This window comes from Leguminivora glycinivorella, chromosome 8, assembly GCF_023078275.1.
Source record: "Leguminivora glycinivorella isolate SPB_JAAS2020 chromosome 8, LegGlyc_1.1, whole genome shotgun sequence".
NCBI lineage: Eukaryota > Metazoa > Arthropoda > Insecta > Lepidoptera > Tortricidae > Leguminivora > Leguminivora glycinivorella.
This window is the reverse complement of record NC_062978.1, coordinates 21,795,222-21,820,956: the sequence shown is the minus strand read 5'-3', so window position 1 is coordinate 21,820,956 and position 25,735 is coordinate 21,795,222. Positions and strand designations below refer to the sequence as shown.

Sequence of the window (25,735 nt, the reverse complement as noted above, 5' to 3'; positions counted from 1 at the left end):
ACCTATTACATAATTACAATTGTTACTTATTTTATCCCCCTTTTATTGCGATTTCGAAAGGCAGTCCTCAATAAGACAGTTACATAAAGTCAAAAACCACACAATGGTTTATTTTAAGGATTTCAGCTCTAGTGTTACGCAGACAATACTCAAGGGCCAAGGAGTAAAAATATAAACAATAATGAAAGTTGAACGACCAACGATGACTCAGATTCTACCTGCTCATATATTATTTAAAATTGCCTTTTGAGCGCGACTTTTCTGCTCACATGAACCAGTATATCTTGTTGGTTGGTAAAGATAACTTATAGTCATTATTACTACTGAAGTTTACGGATAAAATGTTTGATGGCAATCACAGAACTTTATTTATATAGAAGAAACAAGTTCATCTATTTGTATAGGGGCCGAGCGTGTCAAATTTTGTACTGAAGTTGTTTCTTGCCTGTAATTTTAAATATGTCTCAGGCTCTTGATTGTTCATAATTATTGTGTTGTTGCAATTGAATATCACGTAACGAGGCATTTTTTATGTTTTGATTGACTTCAACTTACAAAAATTGACGCCCGAAAGCTGCAAGCTGCGATTAAAGACGGACAACTCAGTGGATTTCACTGAGTTCATTTGACACGCTAAGTAGACACGATTGCTTGATCTATGGTATATATGACATCTGTGATGGCAATCGATCACAATCCTATCCGGAATACTAAGAGTATTCTGGTTGTAATCTTGGGTGTTTTGATCGAGCTATGTATTCGCCGAGTGGAACAGTATCCCCGACCGGACTCGTAGTTTTATTATTGCTCACAGTGACTGTGGAATTTTGTCGACACCGATGGTAAGAACTAATGACTGAATTCCGATCGGCCGGTCCGTTCCAATATGATAGCGAATTTCTGATAAGGATGACGGATCGATAATGATTTTTGGGAAAATTGTTGACTCGATGTTAGATAGATGGTATTACATACGCGTATAGCTAATTAACTATACCTATTCATCAGTCTCTTCTAATGTCCGGGTACTTTTGTGTTCCGATTACGCGCGGTGACTTGCGAAATACATATTACGATAAAAAGTTACAAAATCCACTCGATGCGATATGACGTATGTATCGTGGAACGGAGGACGTATACCAACAGTACCAGCACTAAGCAAATCTCTCCTCCTTTTTCCTCTATCTTGGTCTTAGGTTGTCTTTTTTCGAAGGCGTCATCACATCTGCATGAGATGTTATTAGGTCACTAAGGGCCGGTTGCATCAAACCGTCTGTCACACCGCTAACGGTTCGTTAAAAAGATTGTATGGGAAATTCCATAGACGTCTGCTGCCTGACAATGATTTGTGTCTGTTTTTGGTTGATGCAACTGGCCCTAAGTAAAAGACTAACAGCATAGAAATTATCGACTAAACCAAAACTTTTATAAGCCTATACCTGATGTATATGCTAAGGAATCAGTGCAATAGGTATTATTATAATCTCAGGTTTCATCATTTCATGTGCAGTAGTAGTAGTAGTAGTATATTAAGCATAAATTTTTAATTTCCCATGAAAAGGGAAGGTTTCATATTTCATGTAAATAAAGCTTCTGATAGAAATCTTCCTCATGCACATGGAACATACTCGTAAGGGCCCTTTTAATGGAAAAGTCACAAATATTCATGCGATTTAGTGAACAAAATCAGATGGTCCGTATATTGAGTATGCCGACATTGCCGACGCATGCGCGGTGCGGTTAGGGTTGCCGATTGTGTAAATGAAGAATCCATGAACATTAACATAAAAGGCACACTTACTTCCGCTACAGATAGGTATCTACATAATCTACAGTAATTAAAATTATAATATAGGTCAGATTCTTTCTCATTATTGATATTTAGTAAAATGTATTCTGTTATTTTATAAATAAGCAGATAACATTTTTCTATTTTCCGATCGATTAGACATAGATAAAATTAGTAAATTTTTAATTTCAGTACATTTAGTGTTTTGCTACTTTTACACCAATATTTCAATTTGTTTATTTGTAACCATAATATGTCACGCCTGGGGGCCGATTTTTGAGTCTCACTGTCACTAAAATACCGGTTGAAAACGGTGAATTGCCTACTATTTTCAGTGACAATTTTCTGAATTCGAACGCCGTGAGATTCAAAAATCGGCCCCCTGGCAGTGTTCTTAAGAGGCTGACATGTCACATGTCAGTGTCAGGCCCAATCCTGACACATGGCAACATTGACAACCCTAGACGCGGGCCAATGCGCCCGCGCTTCTAATGACAGGGGACGGCGGCGCGGGGGAGGGGCGACCGGTCGCGGGCCGCGCTGTGGTAAGTTATCCCCTGCGGTTTGTAGGTTAGGGTCGTTGTAATTTCTAGTTTTAGCTGTGTCAAAGAAAAGTTGATCGATTTTAAAGCACTATTGTAATTTTGGGAAAATTTGTGCCACGTAACGTATTTTATTTTTATTTAAATTTATTAGTTCGACAAATGTATAATTATGTTATCTCCTTAAAAAACGCGGGACACTAGACCACAACGTTAAACTGGCATGACGTTGTTAAATAGTTATGTATGTACATATTCTAAACTAGAAAACATAATCAGATTATTGAGAGCTGCAGACGACTTAGTATTTAATATTATCATGCCTACACACAACTCCACCTTGATACCGTCACATAAAGTGTGAACATATATTATTGTGTATGCATGCGTGCATAATAAGAGCGTGGACTAGTTACATACCTCCGCGCGTCCGGGAACCCGTTCGCTGTCCCTCGACTCGCCCGGTTAGAACTCCTAACTTTTTTTTTTTTTTTCATTTTACTGTTCACCCTTTGTGGCTTAGGCTCGCGTGAACGCCCTGCCGTCGTTTCGTGCTGGCTGGCTGTTAAAAGTTTCGCGCTAGTTCAAATTGCACTTTATAGAATTTTGCACTAACTAGTGTGGATTTAGTTGCTTTATGCACGAAACCGTTTGTGATTCTCTAAACTAAACCTTGCTGTGCGCAAAACTACCAATATTTTTTTAGGGAAGTACACGACAATGTGTTCATCTCGTCCTATTTGCTACTTATTTCGGACTTCGGTCACTACTAAAAAAACCTATAATATGTATATCTAAATTACATATCAGGACGGATAGGAGGCTGACGTATTAATCTGTGAACACTGAACACAAATAATCCGAAAAATTACTCAGTTTGTTTCCAATATTTCAATAACACGATATAAGTTACATAGGTATATAGGTATGTTGGTAACAAAAGATAAGGCAAGTCAACAAAGTTCAAATACGTAATACTACTTAATTATAGTTTTATCGTTTAAAAAAATGGTGTAGTTAGTTTATGTACTTATTACTCATTACCCCTAATGTTATTTCAAAAATATAAAGTAGTTAACTAAACTTAACATATCCCAGTGCACGCATTATTATATTATGTATTTAAGTTGACTGACCTCTGATAAATATGTCAAGGAACTGATATGTGCTAATGCTAGTACAGTTTGTGTGTTCTTACTTAGTGGAGATACGAATTATATATGTAGTTATGTGAATTATATGTGAATGTCGTTGTATATAACGTATAACATAACACATTATGTAATTAACAATTATATTACTGTTTATTTATACACAATAGGTAATTTATTTCAATTACATAATAAAACACAGTCGTATTCTTTCTGAGGCGTGCTACTGGAATACTATTTGAAACGTGAAGGTCATGTGTGACAAATAGGAGACATTTTTTTGCAAATCTCTATGTTAACTTGATGGGGAGAATTTTGTTCTTAAATACCTATTACGATTAAAAAGAACCACACAAGTCAGGATCTGTTAAATCTCAAAATTTTACATAACTGGCCGCAATTTTCTTAGGATTTAAGAAGTACTCACTGTGTTAAAGTCGAGTAGAACTGTCATGCCGTGTTTATAACAAATAATTTTCATGCAATATCAAATTTCCCGACAAGAAAAAATGGTGGCAAAGATAATTTGTACTCGACTAATTTAGCCTATCTGGCCACTATATTTTTAGATTAAAGACTTGCACTGGCACTGGCTAACAAATTAAGTACACCATATGTAGCCGACAAAATGGTGACGAATTATACGCAATCTAGGTCTGATATTTAGGTCATTGACAATTAGTACTTAGTAATTATTTAGCATAACTCTTGTCTGTCAGCATTTTTGTTAGTAATAATTTGGTATGTACAGTACAGTCACCGGCATAGATATGTGATGATTTCTATACCTTGTCACATTAACGTCTTGTTTGAAATGTCATACGAAATTGTCAAACGATACGACGACAAGACAAGGTACAGAAATCATCACTTATTTATGCCGGTGACTGTATCGACTAATGATAATCGGGCATTCATGACATTATGAATTTCAATAATTAAAATCTTAGTTAGTCAAACAAAGGGATCCGTATACTTAATATAGGGGTTTCAGGATATGGGTGAGCACATCTATACTGTTTAATCAATTATTATCATATCAAGCCAGTGGTTACTAGGTATAGTAGGTATTAGGCTCCATGCAGGTAACTGTACATGTAAAATAACTACATTAAATAAAATTGAACAGCTTTCGTTCCGATTATAGGTATACAAACAAAACACTATCAAATGCCATAATACATTCCACAATTTTTATTTATCACATACAGGTTATTTTACGTGGTTTGTGTTAAAAATACAACGACAGAAACGAATGCTGCTCTTTATTAATTTTATATTTATACAGTGTTTAGTATTGGTACTAATTACTGAACATTTACCATAGGCCCGCTCCAAAACGGTAAAAAATTACACTCAATGTACATATTATATTCTGCTACATTTGCGTGGCCATTTAACAGTAGTCTGCTTTCCTTAAGTGAATATATTATACTGTGTAGCTGTAGACTGTACAAGTGCACATCTATCTATTCAACTAAAATACTATTCTATTAAAAAATTGTCACGCAAATGGTACCTATCAGTCTTGTGATGAGAATGGGATTAGCGATGACTGGTTTGCTATTGTACCAGCAGCGGCTGGTCCGTACAACCCGATTCCCACTGGTTTGCCTAAAATTTATTACTAGTAAAGTACCTAATGTTAAGGTAGGTTTTTTTTGCTCAGTCTTGCCTAGCAGAATTTTTTACCAGCCGCCACTGATATGTACACATAGGTCAAAGTTTGTATGAAGCTATGAAGTGACAGTTATCTCAATCTCAAACTAATCGCAGTTCAGTAATACATTTGCGAGGCCATTTTTAGAAGCTTGAATATAGGTAGTGAACCTCGAAACTCGCCAGAAATTGGGGCGCGTTGCCACGGTGGTTTGTCATGTCGTGATAATGCCAGTTAAGTGGCCATATGTGGGTCACCTATTAAGGCTCGATAACGCTATCTATCGTTGTCTAGCTTAGGTGTGGTTGGTGCGTTGCCGTTAGCTATTAAACACTTTACACACTTGACTGTTGTTGATTAAACTTCGCAAATGAAGCCTAAAATCTGAAATGTCTACTAAAGATTCAAATTTTTAATTTTTTTATTTCTTTATTATTTCATAGAATTAGTTTGATACTGTATATTTGTGAATGTATACGGAACTACAAAACAAAATCATTTAATGATTATGCGGTACCTTTAATTAACGCAGGTTCTAGGTAGACGTTTTGCTTTGAATAGGATTGATAAAATTCCTACTACAAACCCTAGTACAAATACCTAATACTAGAAAAGTTTCTTGTAACATCTTAAAGTACACTGCCTAGTGAGTTAAAGGTAATTTACCAAAATGTATGTAATATCAAGAAATCTAATATGCAGCAGGTAGCCATATTCAAGTGGTAAAAAAATAAATATCATTACATCATACTTTTCGGTACTCAGTGTATGACACACTTAAAACTTGGTTTGTCACACCTGAATCACCTGATATCACTTTAGACAGTGTTTGAATAGTGATATCCTCGTTATCAATCTGAAGAATAAAATATTATATAGAAACACTAACCTGTTCTTTATAAGTGAGAACCTGTAATTGGCTTCGTAATTTTATTTTAGATTGTATTGATAACTTCAGCTGTTGGTTTTCCATGTATGTAATAAAAAAAAAACTTAATACTCAACTGTTAAACAAGATCTGATAAATATATATGACGACCGGTCTGGCTCAGTCGGTAGTGACCCTACCTGCTAAGCCGCGGTCCTGGGTTCGAATGGGTAAGGGCATTTATTTGTGTGATGAGCACAGATATTTGTTCCTGAGTCATGGATGTTTTCTATGTATATATTTATCTATTTAAGTATGTATATCGTCGCTTAGCACCCATAGTACAAGCTTTGCTTAGTTTGGGGCTAAGTTGATCTGTGTAAGGTGTCCCCAATATATAAAAAAATCCGAATATCCTACAGGGTACATGCCCAGACCAATTCTATTATTAAACTAAAAAACATGGTATGGGTTTTGTATAGATTTCAATCTCAAAATAAATTTAAACAAAACCCATAAATGGTTGTATCTTTCTTATCAAAATAACAATATTTCATTATATCATCTGGAACATAAAGACAAAGATTACATTTTTATCACAACTGACATTTCAGTGTTATTTTTAGTGACCTAGAGTTTAATAGGCAGCCAAGTGAGCCAAGTTCAACTACTGATAATTTTGCAATGGGTATGATAATTTTGGGTAAATAAACTATGTTAATTACTCCACGTTCATTAAAGATAGTGACTATCAGGCCACCGTTTCACAATCGTCATGCAGAAATGATAAGTACAACATATTACTACTTTATTACAGAACCTCAAAATACATGCAATGGAACACACACAACATTAATTCATAAATTCAAGAGGTTTTTTTTTTTTAATACCACGTCGGTAGCAAACAGGTATACGGCCCGCCTGATGGAAAGCGGTCACCGTAACCTATGGACGCCCGCAACTCAAGGGGTGTCACGTGCGCGTTAAACAAAAGGTGACCTTATTACTAAAGAGTGACCTCTTTCAGACAACATTGTTAATTAGATAATGTAACAAGTGGTTATGTATTGTATTGACGTAACATACTGTGATTACTAGCCAAGAAATGTACAGAAACCTACGACTGCTCCGCAAGCATCTTCTGACAGAAGAATTCAAATAATGTTCACCATCAGAATATATGTAATTATATGTATTAGTCTATCTTTATATAAATTTATATAAGTATTAGTATTCAACCTTAGTTTAGTAAATTTATGTTTGATGTCACGATTATATTTGTCTCTGGTACTCTGGTAGCTATTATTTTTCCTGCACCAACATATATGTCTCTGTTTAACCCAATGGTTGACTGGTAGAGAATGCCTTTTGGCATTAAGTCCGCCATTTGTACATGTTTCTTTGGTTGTGCAATAAAGTTTAAATAAATAAATAAATAAACCTGTCAATGCTAGATGCCAAAAGTCGGCAGACATGTCAAATACAACAAACGGTAACAAAGCACCTAAAACTACTGTATATTATTATGATTCATGCACTGTGTAAGAGATGATATGAAACAAATGTAAGCAAATGATGTGATGATGGGAGATAAAGGTGTGTGGAAGAAGAAGACATGCTGTTCCGACCCCAATTGAATGGGATAAGGGCAAATGATGATGACCTGTAAGGGCCACTTGCACCAACGAAAATGGAGAGTTGATGATGATGATGTATTCCTGTTATCCCTCACTAGGGACATAGGGCTCTTAGAAGAATCTTCCACTTTTCACGATCCTGGGCGACTGCTTCCAAATCCTTCCAGCCTAGTCCACTTGCGCCAGCCTCCTTCTCCACTGACCACCTCCACGTGGTACAAGGCCGTCCTGAGAGAATGGAGAGTTAACCCTCCATTTTATATGGAATTTGACAGATGACAGCCCACTAAACCTGAGTTAAGTGATTGGTGCAAGTGGGTCTAAATTATTAAATGTTGTCAAGACAATTTGAATTGCTTATTGCTTGATCTAAATTCTGGCCTATAAGGCATCCGAGCCTATTGAAAGAAAGCAGGAAATCTGAAAATGACCTCACAAAGCATTTAAAGTTTCATTTAATAAGTTTGGAGTCAAAAATAATCTAAAAGAATCCCGGACTGCAAAGATCTAGGGTATGGTTAATACAATTTATTTTACAAAAGTAGTATTTAACCATTTGTACGCTTCTGTCAAAAATTTGTCATTCAGTTAGCCACCATTAGCATAATATTAACGGATAAGCATCCCATGCCAGGAGTAGAAAAGAAAGAGAACATACTAGAGAATATACATTAACAACTTCAGATCTGTTCAAATGTGTAATTATGTATATGGAATTGCTTGATAATAATAAACAATGTTATTATATTAAAACAGAATGAAACCTTACTACAATAGTATTGAGGAGACACGGGAAGAGCCAGTTGTCATTTAGAATGTGGCTTGTGCATTATGATAACCTTGTTGATGTTACTCTACTCATAATCATAATTTCTATGTAAAAAATATTATTATGATATAATGCAACTCTTGTAATATGGAAGTCAGACTTAAGAAGCAATTGTGTGTCTTTTCTGTCTGTTACCGCAATTTTTTTTAACTAAAACCAACAGGATAATACAATAGATCCTTGAAGATATAAAAGATATTCTGTAAGGAAGCTTAGCAAGATAATAATTGAATGATTTGAGTGAGACCACGAATTACAGTTAGCAACCATTAATTAAGTAACACAATAACTGGTTCTCAATGAGATTAACTCATCAGACTGGCACATCACACGCCTCTACGCCAGCACTTGCGTAACAATACGTGTATACATAGTAACAAGTATGTCTATGTAATCATTACGAGCGCGATCGCCGATTGGTTCTGTTATCACGGCGCGTCCCTCGTGCCGCTCTCAGGCCATTCAACCGAACTCGCTACGACCCACCAATACCTTCGTCTACAACTACAATGACCATGACATCGAAACCAGCACAATAGCCTCCGGTCACTGGAGCATTGACTCGCAGGTTTCGATGCCGCCGACAACAAACTTTATCTCCGACTTTGAAACTTTTACTCAAATTCCTAACAGAAAACAGAACAAACTCACCTGTCAGAAGACTCCGAGCTGTCGTATCTGTCGAAACATCGCTTCTTCCTGTCGTCCCCGTTCTCCTCGATCACTTTAGTTGATTTTTCAGCGGTCTCGGAGCCCACCGCAGCGGAATCATCCGCGGCCACGCCGCCCGAATCACTTTTCTCACAGGTTTTTAGTTCGGTATAGAATGATAACTTCTTTTTATCACCTTCAAACGTTTTATCACTACACTTTTTTGAGTCACCGTGTCCTGTATCTGGCGCGGAAAAAGTTATTTTTTTCATTAATATCGGGTCGGCGCCGTCCTCGCGCGACCCATCCGCCATCTTTAAGCGCGCGAGTGTTTTGTCACAAGTTTCCGATGCGAGCCGCCGGCAGCATTGGCGCTAGTGTAGCGGGTGCACGCGCGGGGTAAAGGGTGAGGGGGTTCAGCGGGTGTGACGTCACGGCGACTGCGCGCGAGAGAAGAGCGCAGTGACGTAACGACTCCGCCCCTTGCATGTGCACGGGTGCTGTCATTGGCCGCGCGTTACGCAACGCGCGGGCTTATTCAATAAGCGCGCGAGAAGGGAGCGTAGGACTCGACGCGATAGGGAGGCCCGTCCCAGCCCTAAAACGCGTACAAATAATGCAACATAATTACGAATGAGCGTTTGTTGCGCTGCCTGTTCCTGCTTACACATGCGTCCGATCACTTCACACGCACGCCCCGGCAGCGAGCTGCAAGCTCGCGGCTGCAGCCGAGCCGAGTAACAAGTGCATCGTAATATTTAAATTAATGACACGTTCCACCCCTCTGACCCTTTTTATATTCTTCGGTTATCAGAAGTAGGCAATTAGTCACGCTTTACGACACACAATCAGAATCTAAAATGATCACTTACCTACATTTTTAACTGTAAAAATTTACCTATAGCAACTACTAACGCATATCCTTTACACTTGAATTCACAGCAGTGTAAGTCATCATCATCAATACCTATAATTAAATACGAATCAGTTCGAAAATAAATAAAGTGAGTTTATGGTGTAAAAATTAATAAAAAAGTTACGTATTGTAATAGGTATCTAAATGTGAAGCAAAATTTTGTCTAGGTATGTTGAATGTGTAGATAGAACTGAATTTTAAATTATGATTTTTAATGATTAATATTCAACACCTGTAACACCTTCAGAATCCCAGGTGGCCATAGGTTACGGTGAATGCTTACCATCAGGTGGCGTGGTGGCTCGTTTGCCACGGTCGTAAGAAATACATTAAATTTTCTTCATTTTGGTGAGATGATTTATTCTGGGTTTCACTCAGAGGCAAATTGCCCTCATGTGCCTTGAAACCATAGAAACTCAAAATTCCACATTTCGAACACCCGCTAACGCTCTTGGTTCATTATAAAACCTTTTATTTGCTAGAGTATCAATGTTAGCCCAAGCGTAGATAAGCGGCTAAGCTCCAACTTGACCTCCCTGTAAAAACAAATATGTAAGTAGAACAGAAAAAATCGTCTCATAAAAATATATGGTACTTACTACCTACGCTCTTATTACACCAGACCAGAGTAAGATGCTATGGGACATATTTTTGAGTAAGATTGTACGTACACCCATATCTTTTCACCTCACTAGCTCGGAAAGGACTTTTTTATTCTTTAAAAACAGATAGCAAAATCGCATTTTATCCACAAGAGAGATATTTGAAATCCTAACGTGTCAATTGTAAAGGCATGTCCCAGACAGGACAATTTTCTCCACAGGGAGAAAATTGTCCTGTCTGGCTTAAATTGTCTTAACAAATCATGTGATGCGAACGTAAAAATAATTTAAATAATTTGATATCGGATTGCATCCGACTAAAAATATAAAATTCACACAATTTTATAACATGATTTTACCATAAGACACTTGAAATCTAACAAGGAATTGTATTTTTGACTCTTCCATTGTACTTATTCAGAACGCACCTTAAGTAACATTGCAATCTCAAAACGCGTGAAACGGAACGCACCCTAATAGATTTTTCTTCTTGATTCTTAATTTGAAACTTTTGTGATGTCGGTCGGTGCATCGTGCATCGTGGAAATTGTAATAAACGCAAATTGACTTATTTCTGTGCAATTATGTTCCAGTTGTTTTTATTGCGTGTTTCCTCGCTTTAGTGAGGTGAAAAGTTGTGTGTTACACACGGGATGCAAAGTTATTTTACCTCGTGTGTATTGTAACACTCTCTACGCTCAGGATTCTATTTTTGAACTACTCGCTTCGCTCAGGATTCTATTTTCGAACCCTAGAATCCATTCGCTAGTTCGTGTTGCAATTCCACACTCGGTTAAAATACAACTTTGCTCCCTTGTATAACAAATAACTATTGTTGAACTACGAGCGAGCGAATGTATTCTATGGTTGTAAAATAGAATCATGAGCGAAGCGAGTAGTTCAAAAATAGAATCCTGAGCGTAGATGTAATGTAATGAAAAATGGCATTTACAGATTTTGGAAATAACATACAGGGTGTGAGAAAAAGGGCATTTTTGACATACCTACTTTTTTTGACGCCTATCGATCCCATCCCTATCCAGGATCAAAAGCTTGTATGGGACCAAAAAAAAATTCCGGCTCGAAAAGTCACAAATCGCGAAAAACTTCTCATTCAATTTGGTACGAAAAAAAAAATTTTTTTTACGTATTGTTTATTTGATGCCAATCGATTCCATTCCTATTAGTACTGGACTTAATAGAAATTGAAAGTTGTAGGTCCGTTTTTTACATTCATAATTTTCAAGGGCTAAACTATAACAAAAACTCAAGTGTAGCGCGGTCAACCACTCATGAGTCGACCTCTCGACTCAACAATATTGCTTGACCTCTAGGTAAGTACCTCGGTTTTTTATTAGTTTCAAGTAGGACTCATTGTTACATTACGGGTAAGTAAGTATCTACCTACCTACCTTTTGAAACTCGGTTTAATTAAAATACTTGATTTTAATTGACTATAATATTTATAATTAATTACCAAACATACAATATGCACCTATTCTAGGTACGCACGTTCCTACTTGTAATTTTAGGTTGAGTAGGTATTTTTAAGGGGTCATTCATTCTTACCTAATACGTCGATGGTTTTATTATTAGATTATAACTTATAAGTTCATAAAAAATAGGTAGGGTTAACTAGATACCTATTTCCGGATAGGGGGCGAAGGGTGATGTCTTCATCAATGATACAGCGGATGTTCTTGAGATGTATAATTCGGTTTTCAGGTTACAACAAAGGTTTAACTTAATTATCTAATTAAAAGATAGAGCGGCGTGTGCGCTCGTTGTAGTGCGAGACAAGAAGAAGGGCGTGTCGGGGGTGGTGTTGCCAGACTAGAATTTACTCGGCCGTTTAAGGCACACATTTACACGCCACACCACCCCCCCACGGAGAAGGATAACATAAGAAATAATAATAGTCTAGAATTACAAAACTAGAACTAAAAGGTAATTAAAAATAACAATAATCATCTTTCTCTTTGAATCTTACGTGTCGGCCTGCACGTGTGGTAATTGGCCGATCACGGTTGGTTGTGGTAATAGGGAGGAGCGGGTCCAGCCGGCTGCGGATGAGGTACAACCTGAGGCTGTGTAGCCACTGTAGCAGCTGGCTGCGGATGAGGTACATCCTGAGGCGGCGGAGCCACTGAAGCAGGAGCACCAGAATCGACAGTCTCCTCTGTGTCCACAAAAGCTGGTTTGACACGATCGACGCTCACTACAACCTCTTTGTTCTTAACTTCCAGGGTCAGGGTTTTCCCGTCCGTGGAACGCCTCACTACAGCAAAAGGTCCTGTGTAAGGGGGTTGCAATGGGCGTCGTACAGTGTCATCACGTAGAAAAACGTGTGTCGCCGTGGGCAAATTTTTAGAGATGAAAACGGTCCGGGTAGAGTGTCGCGAAGCAGGAGTCGGACGAAGAGCACTCATCTTGCGTCGCAGCTGGACGACGAAATCAGCAGGATTGTCGAGTCGGTCTTCGTTCGACTCAGCGACTAGCATCTCCCCGGGCAGACGGAGAGGCTCCCCGTAGACCATCTCGGCAGCGGTAGCCTTCAAGTCCTCCTTGAAGGCGGTCCGCATTCCGAGAAGAACGAGAGGGAGAGCGCGTGTCCACGAGCCTGAATGGCACATGAGTGCGGATTTAAGCTGGCGGTGGACGCGCTCAATCATCCCATTAGCGCAGGGATGATACGCGGTTGTGCGTACGCGCTTGGTGGCGCAGGTGTGCAGCAACCGCCTGAAAAGATCAGACTCGAACTGGGTGCCCTGGTCGGTAGTTATTGTAGCAGGAACACCAAAACGAGATATCCACCCCTGCACGAAGGTATCGGCCACCTCGTCGGCAGTAATGGAACGCATCGGCCACACTTCTGGCCACCTGGAAACCCTGTCAATGGCGGTAAGACAGTAACGATAGTCATCGCAGACGGGAAGGGGACCAACAATGTCGATGTGGACGTGCATGAAGCGTCCAGATGGTTGCTCGAACGTACCTAGAGGTGCTGAGGTATGCCTTGAGACCTTACTACGTTGGCACGCAAGGCAAGATTGAGTCCACCTGCGACAGTCCTTTCGAATGGAAGGCCATACATACCGGTTAACCAAAAGTCGAGTGGTGGGTCTAACGCCGGGGTGACTCAAGTTGTGCAACTTGTCAAACACCGCACGACGAAATGAAGGGGTCAGATAAGGACGAGGCTTGCCAGTGGAGACGTCACAAAGGATGGAGATGTCCGTGCCAGGTATAGCTACGCGTGTGAGCTGAAGGCTGGAGTTACCTTGACGTAAATCGGCAAGTTCTTGGTCCTCTAATTGTGATTTAGCGAGCGCCTCGTAATCTTCCTCTAACGAGACGGCTTCGATCCGCGACATCGCATCGGCCACAACGTTGTCCTCCCCTTTGATGTATCTGATGTCCGTTGTGAATTGGCCAATGAACGACAACTGGTTCAGCTGCGACGGCGGAAGTTTTTCTCTACGTTGTACGAAAGCGTACAACAGCGGCTTGTGGTCAGTATAAATGGTTACATGTTGAACCTCGAGAATATGGCGGAAGTGTTGTACGCTTTCGTACACCGCGAAGAGTTCTCGATAGTATGCTGGCCACTGAGATTGCTGGGGGGTCAACTTTTTGCTGAAAAAGGCAAGAGGGCACCATTGGTCGTTCACGAACTGCTGTAGGCAGGATCCGACGTGGACGCTGGAGGCATCCGTGAAGAGTCCCAGAGGTGCATCGTTGACCGGGTGTTGGAGTAGGGTCGCGTTAGACAGGCTTGACTTACACTCCTCGAAGTTTGCCAGAAGCTCGGGTGTCCATGGGAACGGTTTGGCTCCCTTGCCATTTATGGCTACTACGGCATCCACAAGAGGTGCTTGGCATTTCGCGGCGTGCGGGATGAAACGGCGATAGTAGTTTATCATGCCAAGGAAACGGCGCACGCCTTGAACGTCTTTTGGAGGGGGAAAGTCAATAAGAGCTTGAATACGGTCCTGAGGAGGGCGAGTACCTTCAGCGCTCACGTGGTATCCCAGGAACACTACTTCCTTTGCGCCTAAGACGCACTTGGAAGGGTTGAGAACTAGCCCATACTCCTGCAACCGCTTGAACAGGATTCGCAGATGTTCCTTGTGTTGAGTCTCGTCAGCCGAGTAGACAAGTATGTCGTCTATATAGGGGAAAACAAAGTCGAGACCCCGTGTGACCTCATCGATGAACCTTTGGAAGGTTTGACCTGCATTTCTTAACCCAAATGTCATGAAAGGGAACTCGAAGAGGCCAAACGGGGTGACGATGGCGGTCTTAGGTATGTCGTCCTCAGCTACTGGGATCTGGTGGTACGCCTTTACCAGATCAAGTGTGCTGAAGATGGTGGCGCCTGCGAGGTTATTCGCGTAGTCGTTGATGTGGCGCACTGGATAGCGGTCGGGAATAGTCCTGGCATTCAGTGCGCGATAGTCGCCACATGGACGCCAGGACTGGTCTTTCTTCGTTGTCATGTGCAGTGGAGAGGACCAAGCACTTTCGGATGGCCGAGCTACCCCTATACGTACCATGTCCTCTAGTTCCGCCTTGGCAGCAGAAAGCTTCTGAGGTGCCAAGCGTCGGGGACGGCAAGAAATGGGTGGGCCTTCTGTGGTCCTAATATGGTGCACCGTATTGTGTTTGACTAACCGCTGAAATCCAGGAGGCTTAGTGATGTCAGGGAACTCCGCAAGCACTTGTGCAAAAGGAGAGTCCCGTAGACTGATGGATTTGATGCTGGGCTGTGTGACAGTAGCTGTAGAGCAAATGGTCTTGAGACCTGTCTTACCGTCTACAAGGCGTTGGGTATGGCAATCTGGTAGAAGATGGTAGTGAGCCAAAAAGTCTGAACCGATGATAGCTGAATTAACTTCTGCCACAACAAACTGCCATGTGAAATCCCGTCGCAGCCCGAAGTCCAGTCTCAAGTTGACAGTACCGTAGGTCAGGATGGTGCTACCGTTAGCTGCTCTAAGGTCCCACTCAGTGGGTCTCCTCGGCTCTCTGAGCCAGCGGTAAGGGTAGCAGCATAAATCTGATCCGGTGTCGATGAGAAATTGGTACTTTGTCACCCTATCGGTGACAAAGAGACGGCGGCTGGTCGGTTCCATAGAGCAGCAGTCAGGCCCCGCCTTTACTGACCGCTGTTCTGGTTTTCCGACTTCCAGTTGCAAGGCGGGTTGCACTTGGTCGCCTGGGTGTTGTACCGCTTGTGGTACCAACATAGTCGGGTAGCATTGCTGGCCGGGGTGTTACTTCTGCTTCTGCTGCGCGGTCTGGATCTGTTGCGAGATCTCCCCCGTTGTTCTCTGGTAGACAAGGCAGCAACCTGTTGGGTTAATTGTTCAAGACGCTCCATGACAGCATCAAAACTGGGCTGTGGAGCTGTTACCTTATATACCTGTGGGCTTGGATTCACCTCCATGATCTTGTCCGCCAGCTCAGCAAGCTTTTCTAAGCTTATGTCTGACTGGGCGGTGAGTATAGCCTGGACCTGCCCCGGCAGCCGCCTCATCCAGAGCTGTCTCAGGATGGTATCGTCCTTGGCTGTACCTGCAAGAGATTGAAGGTGGCGCAAGAAGGCAGAGGGCTTGCGAGTCCCGAGCTCCTCACTACTCAAGAGTCGCTCCACCCGTTGTTGCTCAGAAACAGAAAGGCGTCTTATGAGTTCTTCTTTCAAGATTTTGTATTTGTCTTCTTCTGGCGGGTTCATTATGACATCTTCAATTTCACCAATTAGCCTTTGGTCGATTATACTAATGACATGACTAAATTTAGTGATGTCGGTTTTAATGCCGGCGAGATGGAACTGAGCCTTGGCCTGGGCGAACCACACTGCTGGACGGTCGGCCCAAAATGGAGGCAGCTTGACAGTAACACCACATACACCTTTAGATGATACCACAGTGTCAGCTGTTGCAGGCTCAGTTTGCTGGGCCTGGGCTTGAAGAGCCGCATTTTGCACCTTTAAGGCCTCCAGCTGATTCCGCAACTCCTCAAGAGACATTTTAAGATTTTACCACAACCAAAGAAGAAATTATGCAGACATAAAACAAAACAGAAAACACAAGCTTAAACTTAAATTTAAAAGTACAAAATTATGCAACAGAACAAAGTCAGGCGTTGAAAATGAGCATAAATTTAAAATGCAGCAATAAAAGTCCACACTGCACACACCAAACAGTTTTAGTTGTTAGTTTTAGCACAAATAGAGACGTTAAAATTGTAAATAAGTAGTAGTTAATCCGGGTTATTTGTTTGTACACCAAAGTTAGTTGTTTTCCAGCACCGAGACGTATTTATATAGCAATATTGGTTAGTTTTGTTATTATTTAGGCACTGGTTATCGCAAAGCACACACACTTTTGTTATTTTCTTGAATTAGTTGACGAAAAACACAGGAATTTTTTTTTTTTTTTTTTTTTTTTTTTTTTGCTTTGGCTTTTACTCCCTGCCAATTTGCACAGGGTGAATTTGCCAATGTCAGTGTTGGCTTGGTGTTATCGTAGCTTTGACTTTCACACGTGAGGAGAATGTTCGGTATTTTTATTTTTTTTTTATTTTTTATGAAGGATGTGAAGGGAAAACCTAAAACAAAACATTTGTTATGAACGTCACTGACAAACACATGACAACACTTACACAAATTGATTAGCGAAGAAGCGGGAAGCGGATGACAGAATGTTAGTAATGCCAACATGAGGGAAATGAAAGAAAAGAAAACCATATTATATGTATAATAGGAATAAATGAAGTAATAGAATGTTATAGATGAGAGTGAGAATGAATTTACGTTATTTATAGTTTAATGTTATTTGTTTGTAAATATTTAATTAGGATAGAAGTTAAGGTCGAATCCATGTAACAAAGTAGCGAGCTAAAGCATATAGGTCGTGGTACACTTTCGGGCAATACATCGTACAGTGAGTAGCTACACATTGAACAAGAAAAGAAGATGTGATCCAAGTTACCCTCCTCTTGCCCGCATTGGCATAATGAGTTCGCGCGGACACCAATCATAGCCAGAAATAACGGAGTGCATACTTTTCCCAATCGCAACCGGCAAATTGTGGATATAACCCATTTAGGAGAATTACGAAAACGATAGAACCACGGCTTCCGAGTGATACGAGGTTGCACACATCCATAGTGCTTGCCCGTCTGCAATTTCGAGATATCCCATTGCTCCTGCCATGTGGCAAACATGTCTGCGAGTGCGCCACTCAAAAGGTCAGTACTGTAAATTACCGATTTCACTGAACCAATGTCGATAGCTTGCCTTGCCCATGTATCAACCATCTCATTGCCATTAATGCCACAGTGGCTAGGAATCCAACTCAGAACTATGGTTAGACCCTTTGACTCACACCTGCGAAGTACGGTTTTGATTTCTAAAATCAAAGGGAACTTTATTTTCATTTTAAATTGGTTGCCAATTATAGCCTGCAGGCAACTTTTACTATCAGTAAAAATAATAGCTTTACTAATGTTGTGTGTCTCTGCATATTTGACAGCCTCAAGGATAGCAACTGCTTCGCCTGTAAAAATTGAAGATTGTGGAGGACATTTAAATGGGAGAGCTATATTGTATCGAGGAATCCACACTGCTGCTCCCACGCAACTGGTCGCATCCATCTTGGAAGCGTCAGTAAACATCGGTAAGTAATTTGACCATTTTTCTAAAAATTTATTGAATTTATTGTTTGCTCCTGGATCATTTTTGAAAATGCCTATATCTAATATTACTTTAGGAGTATATATAAGGGTTTCAAATGCTACTTCAAATATGGGATTAGTACCGGATTTATATAAATTGGGGTAGATATTAATTAATTTGGAAAAAGATATTACTGTTCTTGGGAAAACTTTAAAAGTCCAATATCTGTTTTCAGTGACCTCCAGCGCCAGCGGCCACAAGCGTGGAAGCATCAAGTGGCTATAGTATGAGCTGCTCTTGATTAAGAATCTGTCCGCAAGATACTGTCTGCGGAGAGCCAGTGGAGGGTCAACACTTTCTACCTGCATGCCATTCTTCGGAGAACACCTCATAGCGCCAAGTATAATCCTCAAGCATTTTGCCTGGATGAGGTCTAGTTTGTCAAGGCCATCCTTATTGCAAGGTTCCATTAAAAGTGACCCATAATCTATATGACTGCGTATGATGGCATTATATAGTAACTTCTGGCAATAAGGATGAGAACCCCACCACACCCCGGACAGTGCTCGTAGTATGTTGATATTTTTTTCACATTTACCTATTATGTATTTGTGGTGCAGAGTGCCAGACATTTTATGGTCCAAAATAACACCTAGAAACTTTACAGACTCCTTACTCGGAATTCTGACACCGTCATAGTATACATCAGTTGTTGGCATGTTCCTTCTGCGGCTAAATGTAACAGTACAACTCTTTGTCGGAGATAGAGTAAGCCCATGGTCACCGAGCCAATCCCCAAGGTAACCCAGAGCCGTGTTCAGACTAGCAGTTGCTTTATCCATTGACTTTGCCATCGTATATAAGACAAGATCATCAGCGTACTGCAAGATGTTACAGAAGGATAAGACAGATTGTTCTAAGTCATATGTGTATATGTTGTAAAGAAGGGGGCTGAGTACCGATCCTTGAGGGAGACCTCTCCACAAAGTCCGAGGAGGACAATAGGAGTTGCCTTGTCTAATTTTGATAGACCTGCCCATGAATAGCGAGGTGACAATGTGTACAATCTTCGCGGGAATGCTCAGTTGTAGCATTTTAGCCCTGAGCACCGGAAGAAGCACATTGTCATATGCAGCAGAGATGTCGAGGAAACATCCCAGCAGATATTCGTTTTTTGATAAAGTAAGTCTAATATCACTCGTTAAAATGTTTAGGCTATCCATAGTGCTACGCCCCTTTCGGAAACCGAACTGTGTGTCTGCTAAAATTCCATTGTTTTCCACAAACCATTCAAGCCTATTTTTAACCAAGTGTTCTAATATCTTTCCCATTGTTGCAGAAAGAGCGATTGGTCGATAGGAATTAGCCTCGTCTGGGTTTTTAGACGGCTTTAGGATAGGTATGACTACCTGGGACTTCCAATCTGCTGGAACCTCTCCTGTGTTAAAGGCATGGTTTATGATGCCAAGCAGATATTCCTGTCCGGGAGTATTTAGCTTAGACAGGAAACAATATGGAATCCCATCCTCTCCAGGTGAAGTATTCCTTAAACCATTAATTACCAGGTTAAGCTCTGAAAATGAGAAGGGCTGGTCGAGAGAACAGGAGGAACGTGGCAGCGGGGGGATATCAAACAGGACGCCTCAGGGACAGTTGGCGGGGCAAGCCTATCTGCGAATTCTGCCATCCAGGGGGAATCTATTGTTGGTTTAGATTCTGGATTAAATGAACCCCTAAATCTCTTAATATTTCGCCATACAAGAGATGGAGGGGTTCTAGGAGATAGGCTCTCGCAGAACCCCTTCCAGCCCCTCTTTTAGCCTTTGCTAAGAAACGTTTTGTATGAGCCGAAACTTTTTTAAAAGTAATATAATCGTCCAAATTACCGGATTCATTGAAGAGGCGCTCCGCATCGTTTCTTTTTTTGATGGCAGTCGTGCAATCTGCATTCCACCATGGGGGGGAAGGAATTTTAACCCTGGCAGGCTTCTTTTTCGGGATAAATTTGTCGGCAGCTTCCAAAATGATATTTTTGAAGTACGTATACTTTCCCTCTTGATCCATCTCAGTGGGGTTCCTCTCTTTGATACTCTCTTCGACAAAAAAAGCATAATTGGGCCAGTCTGCTGACTGTATTTTGTATTTCAGCAGCGGCTCTGGCGGTGGTGAAGGAGGATCGACGTTGGTTTAGTGATAATTATCGGAAAATGATCACTACCATATGATTGGCGCAAAACCCTCCACGATAACAAGGACGATAGGTTCGGCGAACATACAGTCAGATCCAGAACAGATTGGGGGTTCTGACCTGGGTAAACCCGATGCGTGGGGGTACCGTCGTTAATGACTCCCACGTTAATGTCATCAAATAAATCCAGCAGAGCTGTTGAAAAAGCATCGGAATGGTATGATCCCCAAGAGATATTGTGGCAATTGAAGTCTCCTAGAATTACCAGAGGGTGTGGTACAGATGAGAGAATAGAATGCAATTCGTCTATATCAACTACCTCAGTATGGGGTATATATACAGAGATGAAATTAATGCCCATAACCTTTGCAGCTACGGCATTAATCCCATCCGAGTGGGGAGGGATAGAAATTTGAGAAAATGGGTAACAATGTTTAATCAATAACGCACATCCAGCACGTCCGTCACTACGGTCCTCCCGGAGGCACGAGAACCCCGGTACTCTAAAAAGAGCCCCGGGACGTAACCATGTCTCCGAGATGGCCGCAACGGACACAGCATGATCATTGATCAACTGGGTAAGTTCTGGTTTCTTTGGGATGATACTCCGACTATTCCATTGTAAAAAGTTGACCTGGTGACCTATTATGAAAGGTGAGTCGCTCTGCAAGTGTGACCATTAAAGGCGCAACGTCGTTCGGTAGAATGTCGCTCCATTTGGCGATGATATTTGTTAGTAACTTCAAACACAGCTCCATTAGGTCCTCCTGAGGGGTGACTCTATTGTAAGCACCATTCAGGGCCTGGCCATTGGGGAGCTGTGGTGGGGGAGTACGAACAATATTATTGTGGGCCTCTCTGTCATAACCTGGGAGAGGGGGACCCTCGCCCGGGGCGCCCGATAAATGGTCTTACGATAAGATGTCGTAGGCGGGGATGTTGGCATAAACGTATGGCAGGGTGACTCGGACGATCTAGAAGAGTCTGGAATCTGCTCAAACATGACTCTCGCTACGTCAGAGTATGGGCGGCGTACTGATGAGAACTGAGCAGCTGCCTCTGCATACGAAATACTCTGTTCAGACATAGCCAGTTTGATGGCTTTCTGCCGACCAAATTCGTTACATGTCTTGTCAGTCGCATAGTGTCTGCCGGAACAGAATATACATCTAACATGTTCAGGAGCAATGTTACATCCATCCCCAGGGTGTTTTTGTGAACATTTGTAGCACCTAGCATCAGACCGGCACTGTGCTTGGATGTGACCAAACCTGAGGCACTTCCTACATTGGATTATTGGCAGCTGATACACGTCCACAACTAATGAGGTGTAGTATGCAAAAATTTTGGCAGGCAAGCTTTGACCCTCAAAAGTTACTACTACCGATTGAGTCGGAACCCAAGACGGGGAGCCATCATCTTTAAGTATCTTCCGTTGAAGTCGACGAGCTTTAAGGATCTTCCCTTTACCTTCTCTAAGGGACGTTCCATTGACCAATTCCTCCATAGTCCAGTCTGAAGGAACTCCTCGCACCACTCCCATTCGAGATACATGATATGAAGGGATATCAGCTATAAACTTATTTTTGCCTAGAAGCGGGTGCTTAAGGAAGTTATTTGCATCCGCAGCTGTGGAGAAAGTGACCGCTACTCTGTTGCGACCCACCGATTTAATGCCACCGTCCTTCTGGATGTTATTGACGTTTGCCTGAGTTAGTAAAAGGCCTACATTTATGGGTTTTAGAGTGGCACTGGAGGAAGGGGCGGCCTCTCTAGAGACATGCACTATGAAAGGTCCATCATCGTTGGCACCATACTCTCGTGATTTGCTGTCTAGACTGGGGTGTTTGTATAGATGCGGGTTAAATTCAGTTGAGTTACTTTTGTTTATTTCAACTGACTCTTTTTGACTGTTCGCATGAGACTCGACCATCCTACTAGTACCGGGCTCCTCAACTGCACTATTTGTATTACCCGACTGCTTTTCGGACTCTGCCGGGTCAATTACAATTTTTTTGGGGGAAGGCTCCAGCTTGGTTGGTGATAAATCCAAGTTACGCTTGCGCGTGTATTTCTCCCAGTCCATACCGTTATCACCATCCTCGTCTGGAGGCTTCTCCTTCTCGTTGCCGTCCATCTAAACTAACCTTTGGTTTTATGTATTAATAAACCACCACCTGATTAGAAAATAAGGAAAGTTGTTTTATTTACGGGAATATAACCTAAAAATCGAACCACTCACACAACGCGCTACTCCTCAAGTCTCCGACAGTCAACACAGGAATTGAGTGAAAAGTTAGGTTACTTGCGTGACACTTGACACTGACAGCTGGCAGGCGGGAAAACGTAGGATGACGTATGTCAAGTTTGACGTTTGAAGCTTCGTAGCGTGGACGGCGCCCACCGGGTGTGTCCTTGACCTTGATGAATTTTTCCACCGAACAGAATCTCGAACCAAAGTTGATGATCAATCGCAACCACTTCACTGTTGCGATGCTGGCGACGATCCTGCCCTCGATATCCGGATGAGGAGGCAGGGAGCAGACACAAAAAACTACTTGCGTCGCTCAACCTGTCGTCGTCACTCACGTCGTAGTCACCAATTTCCGGATAGGGGGCGAAGGGTGATGTCTTCATCAATGATACAGCGGATGTTCTTGAGATGTATAATTCGGTTTTCAGGTTACAACAAAGGTTTAACTTAATTATCTAATTAAAAGTGTGACGTGTGACGTAAAACCAGCAAGTTCGTTTATGTGAGCTCTCGCTAAATTAAATTATAAAATCGGTTAAAAATAACTGAAACTCACCAATGATCAAGGATAAACATAAAAATGATATCAAGGAACCAACTGAAGATGAAAACAACACTCCGGTAAGCCGTTTTTGATGTAAAACTTATAAAAATCAAACCAAAACAATGACTGTTACATTCAAATTACACGCACACAGAGACAATTTTCAAAATAACAATTAATTTTTCTAAAAAAAACGAAGAAAAATAAGGGTTGCCGGCTGTGCCGTTTGACTTAATGACACATCGTTCTGACTCTGACGTCTAACTGTCAGCGTGACATAACAAAACGGTTTCGTTCAGAAATTGTGTACAAAATCCAAATATTACGAATACACGTTTAAGAAGACTGCTATCTTGGAACATTATTTAAGTCTATAAAATGTCTCTCACGTGCGCAAAATGCAAGGAAGATGTACAAAATAAAGACACCTTAAAATGTTCGAAATGTGATCAAATATTTGATATTAAATGCGCTGGAAGATCCAAAAAACTTTTCCAATTGATGACAACAGATAGAAAGAAAAATTGGTCATGTATTTCATGTCGAACTAAAAAATATACATCAGATACATCTAGTACTAAAAAACTCTCTGATATCACGACCAAAAATATAGACAGTAGCAACGTAACTACAAGAAGGAAAAAAACACCATTAGTGAATACCTCTTTGAAGGTGGCGTCACCGTTAGAGTCTTCGCCGTCTGCTAGTATTGAACTAGAAGCGAACGCTGAATCACCATCAAGCATAATACATCACCAAAAGGAAAAAACCTCGGAACTAGCAGCAGCCTCTCCTTTATTTACGAATGATAATACACTGGAGGAGAACACTGAATTATCAACTGACACCATACATCATGAAACACCTTCCTGCTGCTCCCCAGATAATAACATTATAACTAATATACCGACAGAAAACTCCTTTCATTCATTGCCGGAGTTTGAAGATATGGATTCCTCATCGTCAGTACAATCAACACCGAATCGCGAGTTTAACAGAAGCTGGTCGGAGCTAAAAGTAAACAACAGCTACATTGTAGAGGAACTAAAAGGCAAAATAGAAAATTTGAACATCAAACTAGACTCTGCTGAAGAAGAGATAGAAAAGTTAATTTCAGAAAATTATGCTCTCACAAAAAAACTAACTGAATCGGAATTGAGAATTAAACAATTAACAGACATATGTATGTCTACATCCTCAAAAAAATCTACAACTAAAAAAGCAAGGAAATCGATAAATCGTACAAAGCTTGACTTTGTAAACTGTACTGAAGGACAAAGAAACAGTACAGCTCATGAAGTAGATGAGTCAATCTCAACTCCAGCTAAGCCACAACATGCGCGGGAAGAAGAAACAATACAGCCACACGATGTCGAATCATTATCTCCAAGGGTATGCGAGGACACACCACTGAATCCAGAACAAAAAATTAAAGTTGCAAATACAATACAATCTAACAGAAAAAATATGAATTCCTACAAAATGCAATCTATGAACAATAATTTAAAATTTTATATTCGTCAATTTCGAGAAGACAATGAAATCAGAATGAATAAAGGTCTTAACAGGCGTAAAATAATTATTGGGGCTGATCAACAAGGGCGCCATGTTGGTCAACTGTTACATGAATTATATGGCGACTATTATGATGTATTTTGTTACACATTTCCAGGGGCAAATACTAGACATGTTGTACAGTCTATACTGAGTTCAGATATTAAACTGACTACGGATGACTTTTTGGTATTACTGACAGGTGTTAATGACAAGAACCCGTACGAAACGTTTGCCAATCTGTACCATTTCCTACAGACTAAGTACGATACTAATGTTTATGTTACACAAATTCCATATAATAATTATTTGAACACAACGAAATTAAATGAAATGGTCTACTTTATAACTAGTCAGTTTAGCAATGGCACATTCGTGAAGTGTAATTATGAGAAGCTAAAACGAAATACGCAGACAAATTGGTCTACTATAGCGGAAAGCTTCATTCACGCGATAGCATGCAGTATTTATAGCCCAACAGATCAATTTACAAATCTGCGTAACAATGGTCCCCTGACAAAAACCCTAGAAGATAAACCTTTGCAAAAAACTGAAAATAGTGACACAAAAAACGATAGCAGTAAAAAATCTGAAGAGAATACAGCAACGTCACCGAACGCAGAAACATTTTTTCGTCCATAACTATTGCCATTCAAATCAACAATTCAGAAATCGTAATATATCAGTAAAGCAGGATCAAGGAAATAGCTACAACAAAAAATCGTATCTTATTATATGTAGCCATTTACGAATACTCCATCAAAATATTTCTGGTCTAATAAACAAAGGTGATGAACTATCAGTGCACCTAAATACACTAGACAGTCAGCAAAGACAAATAGATGTAGTAGGAATCACAGAACACAATA

General features: G+C 40.8%; 3 protein-coding genes and 1 long non-coding RNA gene across 4 annotated transcripts in view; all 4 read right to left on the bottom strand.

Moving 5' to 3' along the window:
• LOC125229118 (zinc finger protein jing homolog) overlaps positions 1–9,441 on the bottom strand; it is a 159,740-nt gene extending 150,299 nt beyond the window's left edge. The window contains exon 1 of the mRNA XM_048133898.1: positions 9,128–9,441. Within this exon, the coding sequence (XP_047989855.1) occupies positions 9,128–9,441 (314 nt within the window). The remainder of the gene's footprint in view (positions 1–9,127) is intronic.
• Positions 9,442–15,921: 6,480 nt separating this feature from the next.
• On the bottom strand, positions 15,922–16,676 carry LOC125229117. Its single transcript, XM_048133897.1, has 2 exons — positions 16,071–16,676; positions 15,922–15,978 (listed from the first exon to the last, which is right to left on the bottom strand). Exons 1-2 carry the CDS (start codon positions 16,674–16,676, stop codon positions 15,922–15,924), a joined length of 663 nt encoding a protein of 220 aa, XP_047989854.1.
• A 428-nt stretch (positions 16,677–17,104) lies between these two features.
• LOC125228844 lies at positions 17,105–22,757 on the bottom strand. Its single transcript, XR_007177333.1, has 2 exons — positions 22,662–22,757; positions 17,105–17,257 (listed from the first exon to the last, which is right to left on the bottom strand). It is a non-coding gene; the product is annotated as an uncharacterized LOC125228844 (long non-coding RNA).
• LOC125228843 lies at positions 20,503–22,669 on the bottom strand. The gene is made up of 2 exons (XM_048133534.1): positions 21,791–22,669; positions 20,503–21,236 (listed from the first exon to the last, which is right to left on the bottom strand). The coding sequence occupies exons 1-2, from the start codon at positions 22,649–22,651 to the stop codon at positions 21,126–21,128; spliced, it is 972 nt and encodes a 323-aa protein (XP_047989491.1). The 5' UTR covers positions 22,652–22,669; the 3' UTR covers positions 20,503–21,125.
• Positions 22,758–25,735: the final 2,978 nt, after the last annotated feature.

Coding starts and splice junctions, on each gene's coding strand:
- LOC125229117 (XM_048133897.1), bottom strand. CDS start 16,676: ATGTCTCTTGAGGAGTTGCGGAATCAGCTGGAGGCCTTAAAGGTGCAA. Junction 15,979..16,070: donor AGGTGAATCCAAGCCCACAG/GTATATAAGGTA, acceptor CTTGTCTACCAG/AGAACAACGGGGGAGATCTC.
- LOC125228843 (XM_048133534.1), bottom strand. CDS start 22,651: ATGGACGGCAACGAGAAGGAGAAGCCTCCAGACGAGGATGGTGATAAC. Junction 21,237..21,790: donor TAATCCAATGTAGGAAGTGC/CTCAGGTTTGGT, acceptor ACAAATATCATC/GCCAAATGGAGCGACATTCT.